Source organism: Brienomyrus brachyistius, unplaced genomic scaffold, assembly GCF_023856365.1.
Source record: "Brienomyrus brachyistius isolate T26 unplaced genomic scaffold, BBRACH_0.4 scaffold91, whole genome shotgun sequence".
Classification (NCBI taxonomy): domain Eukaryota; kingdom Metazoa; phylum Chordata; class Actinopteri; order Osteoglossiformes; family Mormyridae; genus Brienomyrus; species Brienomyrus brachyistius.
Genome location: NW_026042366.1, coordinates 76075 through 87333, shown reverse-complemented (window position 1 = coordinate 87333; position 11259 = coordinate 76075). Strand labels below are relative to the sequence as shown.

General features: G+C 44.8%; 1 protein-coding gene across 50 annotated transcripts; it reads left to right on the top strand.

Annotated features, from left to right (window-relative positions):
* Positions 1-4335: 4335 nt before the first annotated feature.
* On the top strand, positions 4336-7282 carry LOC125727204 (zona pellucida sperm-binding protein 3-like). 50 transcript variants are annotated; one of them, XM_049003943.1, is made up of 11 exons: positions 4336-4621; positions 4790-4810; positions 4964-5005; positions 5048-5569; positions 5640-5758; positions 6081-6184; positions 6261-6438; positions 6505-6622; positions 6710-6801; positions 6870-6943; positions 7024-7282. In XM_049003943.1, exons 1-11 carry the CDS (start codon positions 4361-4363, stop codon positions 7116-7118), a joined length of 1626 nt encoding a protein of 541 aa, XP_048859900.1. In that variant the 5' UTR covers positions 4336-4360; the 3' UTR covers positions 7119-7282. The 50 variants fall into 50 exon arrangements, with proteins under 50 accessions (XP_048859900.1, XP_048859901.1, XP_048859909.1 ...); XM_049003944.1 differs by lacking the exon at positions 4790-4810 and adding an exon at positions 4664-4684; XM_049003952.1 differs by lacking the exon at positions 4964-5005 and having other exon boundaries at positions 4336-4705; positions 4790-4852; positions 5132-5194; positions 5237-5569.
* The last annotated feature ends 3977 nt before the right edge of the window (positions 7283-11259 follow it).

The following is an 11259-nucleotide window of genomic DNA, read 5'->3' as shown; positions in this document are numbered from 1 at the left end:
GATACCAGCATACCAACAACACCTTACATTTCCTACATGGGAAAAAAACATACATGTATAGCAATGTGAAGGAGGCGTACAAGGTTGTACCTGGTCCCCACTTTGGACGGTCTCCATTCCTTTACCCAGCATACAGACAGCTCCTCAAACAAGCCCGAACTGTGATGTGATTTTATGTGGCCTACCACTTCATGGCTGATTTGCTGTTGTTCCCAATTTTTCCACTTTGGTAAAATACAACTAACAGTTCAGTGTGGAATATTTAGTAGCTAGGAAATCTCACAGATGGACTTATTGCACAGGTGGCATCCTATCGCAGTACCATGCTTGAATTCACTGACCTGACTGAATTCACTGTGTGTGTGTGTGTATATATATATATATATATAAAGTCACGATCTGGGGCGAGAAGAGCAGTGGTGATCGTGCGGGCAGGCGTGCAAAGACTAGGTGAGACGGACAAAATCGGGCAAACTACGGGTTTAATTAGGGAACTGGGACCATAGAACAACACGAAACCACACCATAACCACAAGAGATCCACAATGACGGACAAGGGGAACAGGTAAGACCAGGACTTAAATAGGACGTGACTAATCAAAATAAGCAGACCCAGATGGAAACAATCAGGGAAGCACACGTGGGTAATCAGGGGGTGTGGCACACGAGGAGCCGACAAGCCGGGTCATGACATATATATAGGGCGGCATGGTGGTGCAGTGGTTAGCACTGTTGCCTCGCACCTCTAGGACCCAGGTTCGAGTCTCTGCCTGGGTCACATGTGTGCGGAGTTTGCATGTTCTCCCCATGTCGTCGTGGGGTTTTCTCCAGGTACTCTGGTGTGTGTGTATATATATATAGTAAAATTGAGTTTTTTACACTTTTGCAGTTTTATTTCATAATTGAACTTTATAAGAAATTAAGTACCATTCAATAATAATGAACACTAAGTAAATATTAATAATTGATGTGTTATTGATCCCTGTGGGTGAATTGCTTTACACCTCTACCACTCTGTAGGTCAGAGCAAGCTGGTTGTGAAGGGTAGTTAGCTGTTGTAGCACCCAAAGAACTGGGACTTACGGGCCTAGTACTAACAGAACTTAATTTGTTGCAGTTTTGTATGACAAATGTATATGTTTTGTGTCCTGTGGAGAAATCATAAATACCCATTTTAGCAGGTGTGATTTTGCGTTGAACAGGTAACGTTACATTGAGACCGCCCTGGAACCTGGAACCAGGAACTAGGGGCCTGATTTATAAAGACTGTATGTGAGCAAAATAACCATGAAACATTTGCACAAAAATTTATAGAAAAATTTTCAGATGCATAAATGTAGAATATAAAGAAAAGATACCGTGAAATAGTTTACACATTTTGAAATGGTGCAGTGCAACTGTAGGAACATTTTGGACAAAACATTAAACTGTTGCTGGCGCTTGAAGCAGAGACCAACTGAGTATGAGGAGGTGGAGTACAACGACTCGTGCACACAATTCGCTATGAATCAAACATACCTGCAGTATTTTCTGTCAACACTTGCTGCATCAAGCAAAGGCACATCCTAGATGTGTGACAGTCCACCTTGATTTTAGTGGCTAAGAACTTTGTGCTTGTCATGCAATGTTTCCCTTTCAAATCAATCAGGGAAACGTGCAATATCCTGTCTTACAGTAAAAAATACTGTGTACATTTACAACAAACTACAGTGGTCACAGCAAGAAATGGTGCTAATGATTCCTCTGATCAAAAGAATCTGTGCAATTTTACATTTTCAATCTGGTCGTCCATTTCTAGCATTTGGATCAGCACTACATATGCTTCCCAGGTTACGATGGTCTGTTTTGACCTTGCGATGGGGAATGTTTTTGATTTTCAGCATGTTGTTCAATAACTTAAATGGGACATTTGACATTTTGTTATAAAATAGGATTGGCATTAATTTTGCACAATTGTAGGCTAATGTAACCTTTCAAAGCATGTTTTTAAGGTAGGCTAGGCTAGTCCATAATGCTTGTTAGGGTAGGTGTACTGTGTTAAAATGGATTTTCTCCTTACGATAACTATATTCTAGAAAGCATCAATTTTTTTTACATTTTTATTTAACTTACACATAAAACGTGCAGCTACATATAGTGTCACTTTAAATTAACAGTATTTTAATGTTTTATTTAATAAATATTAAATGGTGGCGCAATGGCGGCATGGTGGTGCAATGGTTAGCACTGTTGTCTCTGCCTGGGTCACATGTGTGCGGAGTTTGCATGTTCTCCCCATGTCGTCGTGGGGTTTCCTGCGGGTACTCCGGTTTCCCCCCCCAGTCGAAAAACATGCTGAGGCTAATTGGAGTTGCTAAGTTGCCCATAGGAGTGCAAGCGTCAGTGAATGGTGTGTGAGTGTGCCCTGCGATGGGCTGGCCCCCCATCCTGGGTTGGTCCCTGCCTCGTGCCCATTGCTTCCGGGATTGTCTCCGGACACTCCGCGACCCAGTAGGATGCGCGGTTTGGAAAATGGATGGATGGTTCAGTATGAGATGAGCTTGAGTATAACAAAAAAGGACAGCAACAAAAATAATGCTGCTGTACTGGGTTAATATTTACTATGAAATTCAACATCAGCACTCCTTTTTTCCCTCTGATTAAGTTTAGTTGCACTTGCTGCTGACAAATAAATACACCTCTTAAGAAGCATTTATAATTTCGGAAAAATACTTATTACCCAGTAATAAAATACCATATTTGGTCAAGGGATCAAAGTTTAGGACTTCGGACTCGACTCGGGACTTGCATGTCTGGACTTGTTCCCAACTCTGGTAAATGAGATATTCTACATTTTACTATAAAATAGGATTTGTGCTAATTATTTTGCACAATTGAAAGCTAATGTAAGTGTTCAAAGCATGTTAAGGTAGGCTAGGCTAGTCCATAATGCTTGTTAGGGTAGGTGAAATGAATTTTCACCTTACGATATTTCCGCATTATTATAGGTTTATTGGAAGGTAACCTCATAACACAATAAACAAATTTAAAGATTGATTTTACTAGCAGCATTATAATGATGACTGTTCAAATTTTCTATAAATATATCATTACGTTGAGTAAATGTGCTTAGTGGAGCACACCACAATGCGGCTGTTTCTGTAAATCAGGGAAGAGTTTTATAAGCACCGAAGTGGCGGTGAAGGAATGGACAGCTCAACAGCCGCAACATCTTTCGAAAGAGGAGATATTGTGGATAAAAGAAAAAAAGACACTAGCGGTGTGGCGGTACTTTCTGAAGTTTAAAGTTTGACACGTTTAGTGACATGAAGGGTACTCCGGATTTATACACATTGCAACTTTTTGGCGTCACAACATGCCGCTCATCGATACCTTATACCTACTACTTACATGCTTACCAAATTGTGGGCGCCAATAAACGTTTGTATAGTACCATGACCATGATATAAAGCACTGAAATATGAACGTAAATATTTCATATTTCATATTTATACACATAAAACACCAATAACTGCCGTTAGCTTAGCAACCGTAACAGCTGCTCCAACACAGGTGTTTCACCCGCTCCCATGGTGCTTCGCCATAGCGCAACATTCGGAAATGTACGTAGTCACTAAATCATCTACGCGAAATTGTATTACATCTAAGTTTAATCACAGCACCCGTTCGTAGCAGTTATGATTTGTTCGCAAGACGACTAACAGGCGCTGCCATTTATCCAACACTCGGCGCTATAACCCTCACCGAATCACCGCCTCCTTCCTTGTCGACGCACTGACTACACAGGGAACATTTCCCTTGTGAGGTCTGGTAGTTACGTGTAATCAGTAGCGCCCCTAGAGGATCCTCGTGACTAAGCAGGCGGACTCATACCTCAGCGCTCCCTCTAAAGTGACGAGAGACTCCTTGAGCTCGAATTAACAATTAACAACGATACTGCTGAGCAGTCAGAAAGAAATAAAATTAAGGAAAATAATAATAAAAGCGGCGGGTAGGCTGTAGATATACCCGCAATACAATATATGTTAGATATAACTGTTGACCATTTGCAGTCATGTCAAAAAGTCAAAATTGTTAAAACCCCCCCAAAAAACACCACTAAAATCTCAGTGTATGTCTGCTGTGGGCAATTATAGCATGAGCGCACCGAACTGGTAACTGCTGATGAAAAAGTAACTGTTGGTAGAAAAATGTATTTCAGCCGTTAGAGCCCAAGCAGTGACTGATTAACGCTGAATGGTGAGGATTCCATACTGACAAATCAGAACAGGCCTGGCGGGTGCAGATGATTTCAGCAACTATAAAATAGTCTGCAAGCAAACCAGACCTAACAGTGTGCTTTACTAGCAGCTCTGGGACAATGGCAGTGCATGAGGGGGTTATAGTGCTGCTTCTTCTTTTAGGTTGCAGCTGTGAAGCTCAACTGAAGTCTGGGTTTCTTGTGAAGACCCCTCAAGTGGCTGCAGTTTATCAAAATGGATTAGGTGCTCCCCAGGTGGTGGCAGCTGGCTATCAGGTTGGCGTAGGGGCTCCCCAGGTGGCTTCGACCGGCTATCAGGTTGGCGTAGGGGCTCCCCAGGTGGCTTCGACCGGCTATCAGGTTGGCGTAGGGGCTCCCCAGGTGTCTTCGACCGGCTATCAGGTTGGCGTAGGGGCTCCCCAGGTGGCTTCGACCGGCTATCAGGTTGGCGTAGGGGCTCCCCAGGTGTCTTCGACCGGCTATCAGGTTGGCGTAGGGGCTCCCCAGGTGTCTTCGACCGGCTATCAGGTTGGCGTAGGGGCTCCCCAGGTGGCTTCGACCGGCTATCAGGTTGGCGTAGGGGCTACCAAGGTGGGGGCGACCGGCTTCCAGGTTGGCGTAGGGGCTCCCCAGGTGGGGGCGACCGGCTTCCAGGTTGGCGTGGGGGGGACCGGCTATCAGGTTGGCGTAGGGGCTCCCCAGTTGGCTTCGACCGGCTTCCAGGTTGGCGCAGGGGCTCCCCAGGTGGCTTCGACCGGCTATCAGGTTGGCGTAGGGGCTAACAAGGTGGGGGCGACCGGCTTCCAGGTTGGCGTAGGGGCTCCCCAGTTGGCTTCGACCGGCTTCCAGGTTGGCGCAGGGGCTCCCCAGGTGGCTTCGACCGGCTATCAGGTTGGCGTAGGGGCTAACAAGGTGGGGGCGACCGGCTTCCAGGTTGGCGTAGGGGCTCCCCAGGTGTCTTCGACCGGCTATCAGGTTGGCGTAGGGGCTCCCCAGGTGGCTTCGACTGGCTTCCAGGTTGGCGTGGGGGGGACCGGCTATCAGGTTGGCGTAGGGGCTACCAAGGTGGGGGCGGCCGGCTATCTGAGCAAGCAAGTTGCTCCTGCTCTGGTTAAATCTGTGACTGGAATGCAAGTGAACCCTGATAGTGTGAGGGTTGTATGTGGGGAGGATTCGGTTATGGTGGATGTGCTACAGGACCTTCTAGCTATTGGCCAGCTGATCAATGCTTCAGACATCACCCTTGGTGGTTGTGCACCCACTGGGCAGGATGCTTCTGGCACAGTGAGGTTTCAGTCTGTGCTGCAGGCCTGTGGAAGTACACTGATGGTATGAGGGCTTCCTTCTGATTGGTTGCTATGTTGGCTATGCTAGTCCTAATCACGTTGCTCTTCTCCAGATGACTGCTGATGCCCTGGTCTATAGCTTTGCATTGATCTACACCCCCAGTGGTATTAATGGCAGCCCCATTGTGAGGACCAATGGTGCTGTGGTTGGCATTGAGTGTCACTATTTGAGGTGAGGATGCCCCATCAGCTTTGCTGTTCCTTAGCCCTAGGAGCTGTTCATCCAGTGACTGACCCAAATGGGCAGTGGTGGCTTCATGGTTAGGGAAGCACACTTGTACCAAAGATTGCTGGTTCAAGTCCCTGACCAGCAAGGCACCACTGGGGTACACTGAAGGTACCGCCCAAAGCACTGCTCCCCTGGTGCTGAATTAGCTCCCCCTGATGTGTCATGATGTCACATAATATAAATGCAGAGGACACATTTCATTGTGCACTGTTGTGGTCATTGACATACCACGAAACCTTAATTCTAAATGATGCCTGCTCCTTAGGAAGCAGAATGTGAGCAGCAATGCCCTGGTGCCAACCTGGATCCCCTACTATGCTACAATGGCGGCTGAGGCACAACTGAATTTCTCACTGAGGCTGATGGATGGTAGGCAAGGGGTTCATGCAGCATATCTGGCTTTACTCAGTGGGTTTGTCCTCAAGTGCATGTGCCCTTTGTGCAGATGCATGGCAGAATGAGAGGGCCTCCAATGTGTACTTCCTGGGAAGTGTCCTGAACATTGAAGCCTCTGTCCTTGTGGGCAACAGTCAGCCCCTGCGTGTCTTTGTGGACAGCTGTGTGGCCACCTTGGTCCCTGATGTGACCTCTCTCCCTAGCTATGCCTTTGTGCAGAACTCTGGGTGAGTAACATTGTATGGCTGTGTGAGGCCGCTTGGGCAATGCTGCTTGACATGCCTGCCCTTCAGGTGCCTGACTGATGCCAAGGTGACAGGATCCCGCTCCCAGTTCCTGCCCAGAAAGCAGGATGACAAGCTGCAGCTTCAGCTGGATGCTTTCAGGTTCTCTCAGGATGGCAGGAGCTCAGTGAGTACAGGCACTTGTGCAGGATTTCTGTGCTTAAATGAACTGGCTGTGATGGCGGCTGCTGACCAGCTTTTGGTGTCCCCCTAGCTGTACATTACTTGCAGCCTGAGGGCAACAGTGGCTTCTGTGCCTGTGGATTCCCAACACAAGGCTTGTTCCTTCTCTCTTGCCGCTAACAGGTCAGTAGCTGCAGCATTATGATGCTGGATCAGTTGAGCTGCTAAGCAATTGTTATTCCCTATTGCAGGTGGGTGTCTGTGGATGGGAATGACCAGGTGTGTGGCTGCTGTGATGCCAGCTGTGGGCTTGCAGGTGTAGCAGGTATGTTTGGCCTCCACCAAAAGATGCTCTGGTGGATTGTGTTGCTGTGACTGAGGCACCCTCCCTCCTTGCCCTTGCAGGTGCTCAAGGCACAGGTGTTCTGGGCCCCATTGCTATCCAACAGGGTCCTCCCACGGCTAGTCAGCCTGGACAGCTGTATATTCTGAAGGGATAGGGACCAAGCTGCATGGTCCCAGGATGGAAGGAGCCACCTAACTTGCCTGGCATATTCTGCACTGCTTGTCATGCTGTTGCTTCCCCCTAATGAGGTGACTGCAGTTGTGCAGGAGACCAAGGGCACTGTCTTGTGACTGAATAAAGCACTAGTATTTGAAATGGTGCAGTCGTCGCTTATTCCTTGGCTCCCAGGTACACTTCTGGATTGCCTAGAAATTATACAGCCACATCACACTGCTTGCTGCCTGTGGATTTTATGACTGGAATGGCACCCTGTGGGGAAACCTTGCCTTAGATGGAATGTGTTGGTGGGGTTGTACACAAGGTGTTCCTTTCAGTAAGGAATCAGTTTCAGGGAAGGTACTCCCTGTATGTGGATCAGGGCTTGGTGCCAACAGACTAGTGTAGTCGGGAGTGATTCCTACCCTCATTCCCTCTTTGGGGGAGTGGCTGACAGCCTCTATGTGGTGGTTGGAAGCATTGCAGCCTGGTTTGCCATCACCTTCATATCATGGAAGTACTTGGTCATTTGCAAGGGTGTACCATTGATTTTTAACAATGGCAGGCACTAGGGGGCTCATGTATTGCTACTGAAATGCAGAATTCCAATCCAGTGTCAGCAACTGATTCACACTAACAGATGATGGTATTAAACCTTAATACTGATTTCTGCAAGTGCTGGTTAAAGAACATGTGGTCTGATAAAAATGAGCATCTTATTCATTTGTTAATACTGCTGCAGCGTTCTCTGCATTCTCACCACTGCTCCACATCATACTTCACTCTGCCACATATCACTTTACTACCCCATGTTGAATGTTGCATTGTATGAGCATCATTTTATCCTGTGGATTATGAAGTTCTTTTAACTAGTTAAGTTGTGAGACTGTACCATAACCACTGTTGCTCTTATTTTAACTGATGAAAAATATATTAATTTGAAATCTCTCCTATGTCGCATCCTTTCATGATGTGATTATTGCATTCGTGCCGAGCAATGTTACGATATACAACGCAATCCTCACCCCCAGCCGGGGAAAATTCAGTCCCCCCCCATCCAACGCTGCAGACTTCATCAAACTGTAGCAGAGCAGGTAATAGTCATTCGTAAATGATTAGATTCATAAACAATTAGCCTTATTTCCTTAGAAACAGATTAGATCTGAACCCAAAACTACCCGGTACCCTCAGCATCTTAATCTTCAACCTGCTCTTCACACTCTGCCCCTTTTTGAATGATTTGAGGTCAGCACGCCAGGGGGCGCTAGGCAGCCACTTGGGCGTCTTCTCCCAGCCTATACTAACTTCGGTTTTTGTTCTTTGAAACTAAAGAAAACTGGAAAATAGTAAAATTCTTTTTTCAGCTTTTGCCATCTGGCCTGGTCATTTAGAAAAGGGCACAACCTTATTAAAAGGCACACTTTATTTTTGTGAAAACAATTTGATGAACACAAAAATATGGACACGATTACAGGGCTGGATTAAAACATGAACAAGAGTGGCTTCTGTACTGGAACTGAGACTAGCGTTGCGGTGGGGTGTGGAATGTTCTGTCCTGCCTTTGAGTTAATGTCCAGCAGCGCTTTGGATTCCTGCAGACACCCAGTCCATGGTGAGGAAGCACATACTCATCACCATAACTTCTTTTTCTGCAGAGTAGCTCTCCTCACACTCGAGTTCAAAACCAAAAAAGTCCATCCCATCACCAGGTATGGCTGACTTTGTGTGCCCATTGGCAGTTTCTTCTGCTACAGGAGCAACTGTGTCACACTCTGCTATCAGAAGCTCCTTCAGTTCCTGTTTCCTACACTCATCCCTTAACCATCGGAGTTCGAATTCTGGACAACTGACAGCAGCAAGAAGTGCACATATGCAAAACGAGTCTGGATAGCCTGAAGAGAACAAAAAATGTATTGTAGCTGTACAATTAGACATGTTTATTTTGTTATTTTACTATTTAGGCTACAGTGCCGGCTATTTACTATAGTACAATAATCTGCCTTTTATGGGATGAACAATATACAGTATAATAAGTATTGTTGTGATCTACTCAAACTAGTATTTTGATTTTGAATTAGCTTCCATCGTTGCATATTCTCTATCCAGGTAGGCAGCAAATGTTTTTCTACGCGGTAGGCAAACGTGTAGAATAGGTAATTTCTCAATTATGTGACAAAAGGAAGGAGAATCCACAGTGGAAATAAGTAGCATTCTGTCCACAATATACCCAGCCACAAGTTTGTTTAGGTCTTCTCCACTTATAGTTGGTGTTTGACAGGAGAAATCCAGCCTGCTGCTTGGCAGGAGTGGGACATGTACTGGCATTGGGCTCATCAGTCGCTTCACCTGGTATTTTCTCCACTAATTTCACTGCGCAGTGCTGCCCTTTCAGATGTTGAATTTTTTGAGGCTGACAATGATTTCTTACCCCCACATAACGTACAACTCACAAAAATGTTCTTGCCTTTAGCCGAGATGAATTCCAGCTACTGAACACGTACTTCTCACTCGCCATGTTCACTTTGTTTTTGTTTGAGCTGGTTTCGCATGCATGTAGGTCTCCTGTAAATGACGTCGCATGTGCGACTGTCAAACAGACATCTGCCTGCCACTGTCAGGTTACTGTCAATTATTATTTCTGTTTTTACAATATAGATGTTAAAGCACTTGATTTTATTGGTAACGTAGCGGTAACGTAAAGTTACTTGAAAGTGTAACTGTAATGCAGTTATTAATTTTAAAATTATAATGCATTAAGTTACTACGTTACTAAAAAAGATTCAAATTACAGTAATGCCTTACTAAGTTACGCATTACTGCCCAGCACTGGTTTGCATATAGTTTAATGTTTATGTGCATGGTTGTCATTACAAACCTACAAGGCACCTTTGGCTATTTGGGTGTTCAGGTCTATGACAGCTGTACCTCATTCTTTGTATAAAAAATGTTTGATGCTCATCCAAGTATGAATTAACTTTCATGTATATGAAATGAGACATTTCATATATGTATATGAGACAATAAAAGGCAAATGTAACCATTATGTAAATATTTCAGGTATTTTACTGAAAGGTATATCACAGGATACAAAAAACAAACAGCACAGTTTATGTGACAAAATACGAAACATCATATGAAAGCTCACAGAGAAATGTCCGGTCAGGTGGCAGTCCAGGCTTTTGAGTTGAGTACAGACTTTCACTGTTGTTGGAGAAAGCGTCAGGCTTTCCACTCCAACTCTGCACACAGGACCAAACTACAGTACAGTATATGTTGGAGAAAGCGTCAGGCTTTCCACTCCAACTCTGCACACACCATTAATTACGAGACAACACACTTAAAGTTTTACTTGCGCAAGGGTAACCACACTCTCTGCATGCTAGGCTACAAAGGAATGTGTTACAAAGGGTGGTTCCCCTTGGCACCTTTTTTTATAGTCAATGGGGGGCAGGGGTCTTGGAGTGAGAACAAAGAAAGGACTGTAAGAGTAAGAAGAAGTTCTGGTTTTCCTCAGGTGGACAACTATTTAAACACGTGCTCAGGATACGTGTAAACTAATATAATCTAAAGTATGAAGATAAAGGAAAACAAAATAACGTTTATACATATTTACACTCATTGCTGATTATACAGAAATGACAACAAATAATTAATAACAGTTTCTTCAACCTAACAATCCCTCCTGTTTATCATGACAGTATAATCAGAAGCATCAGTATTATACAAGTTGCAAAAGCACTTTCAGCACAATCGTCATTCAGATCACATCATCATCATTATTAAGAGGGCTAGACAAGTTTAATAAGTCCAACCGTTCTTCTGCAGCGTATAGCAGAAAAACAGAACTAAAAGTTTGTTGTATCATGGAATGGAGGCAGGGTATAATACAAATGAAACAACAACATACAAATGATAATGTAACAAGAATGGGGAGTGAGAATTTTAGCAGTAACTGCCACCAGGACCCAGTGAGAAACCAGTCCAACCATGAGGGACTGGCATGGGGATCCAGGGACATATGTGTACAGACATAACAGTTAGTTAAATTGTCTTTCTTTGCTATATCATAAACATAACGATACCAGTAGTTTTGTAGGAAAGGATGGGTCTCATTTGTGGAGATAGGCCTCAGGTGGGAG

What these genes read in the sequence shown, in the direction of transcription:
- LOC125727204 (XM_049003916.1), top strand. Translation starts at nt 4,361, where the DNA reads ATGGCAGTGCATGAGGGGGTTATAGTGCTGCTTCTTCTTTTAGGTTGC. An exon ending in CCTGTGGAAGTACACTGATG is followed by an intron (nt 5,570 to 5,639) that starts GTATGAGGGCTT and finishes GCTCTTCTCCAG; the next exon opens with ATGACTGCTGATGCCCTGGT. An exon ending in CTCAGGATGGCAGGAGCTCA is followed by an intron (nt 6,623 to 6,709) that starts GTGAGTACAGGC and finishes GTGTCCCCCTAG; the next exon opens with CTGTACATTACTTGCAGCCT.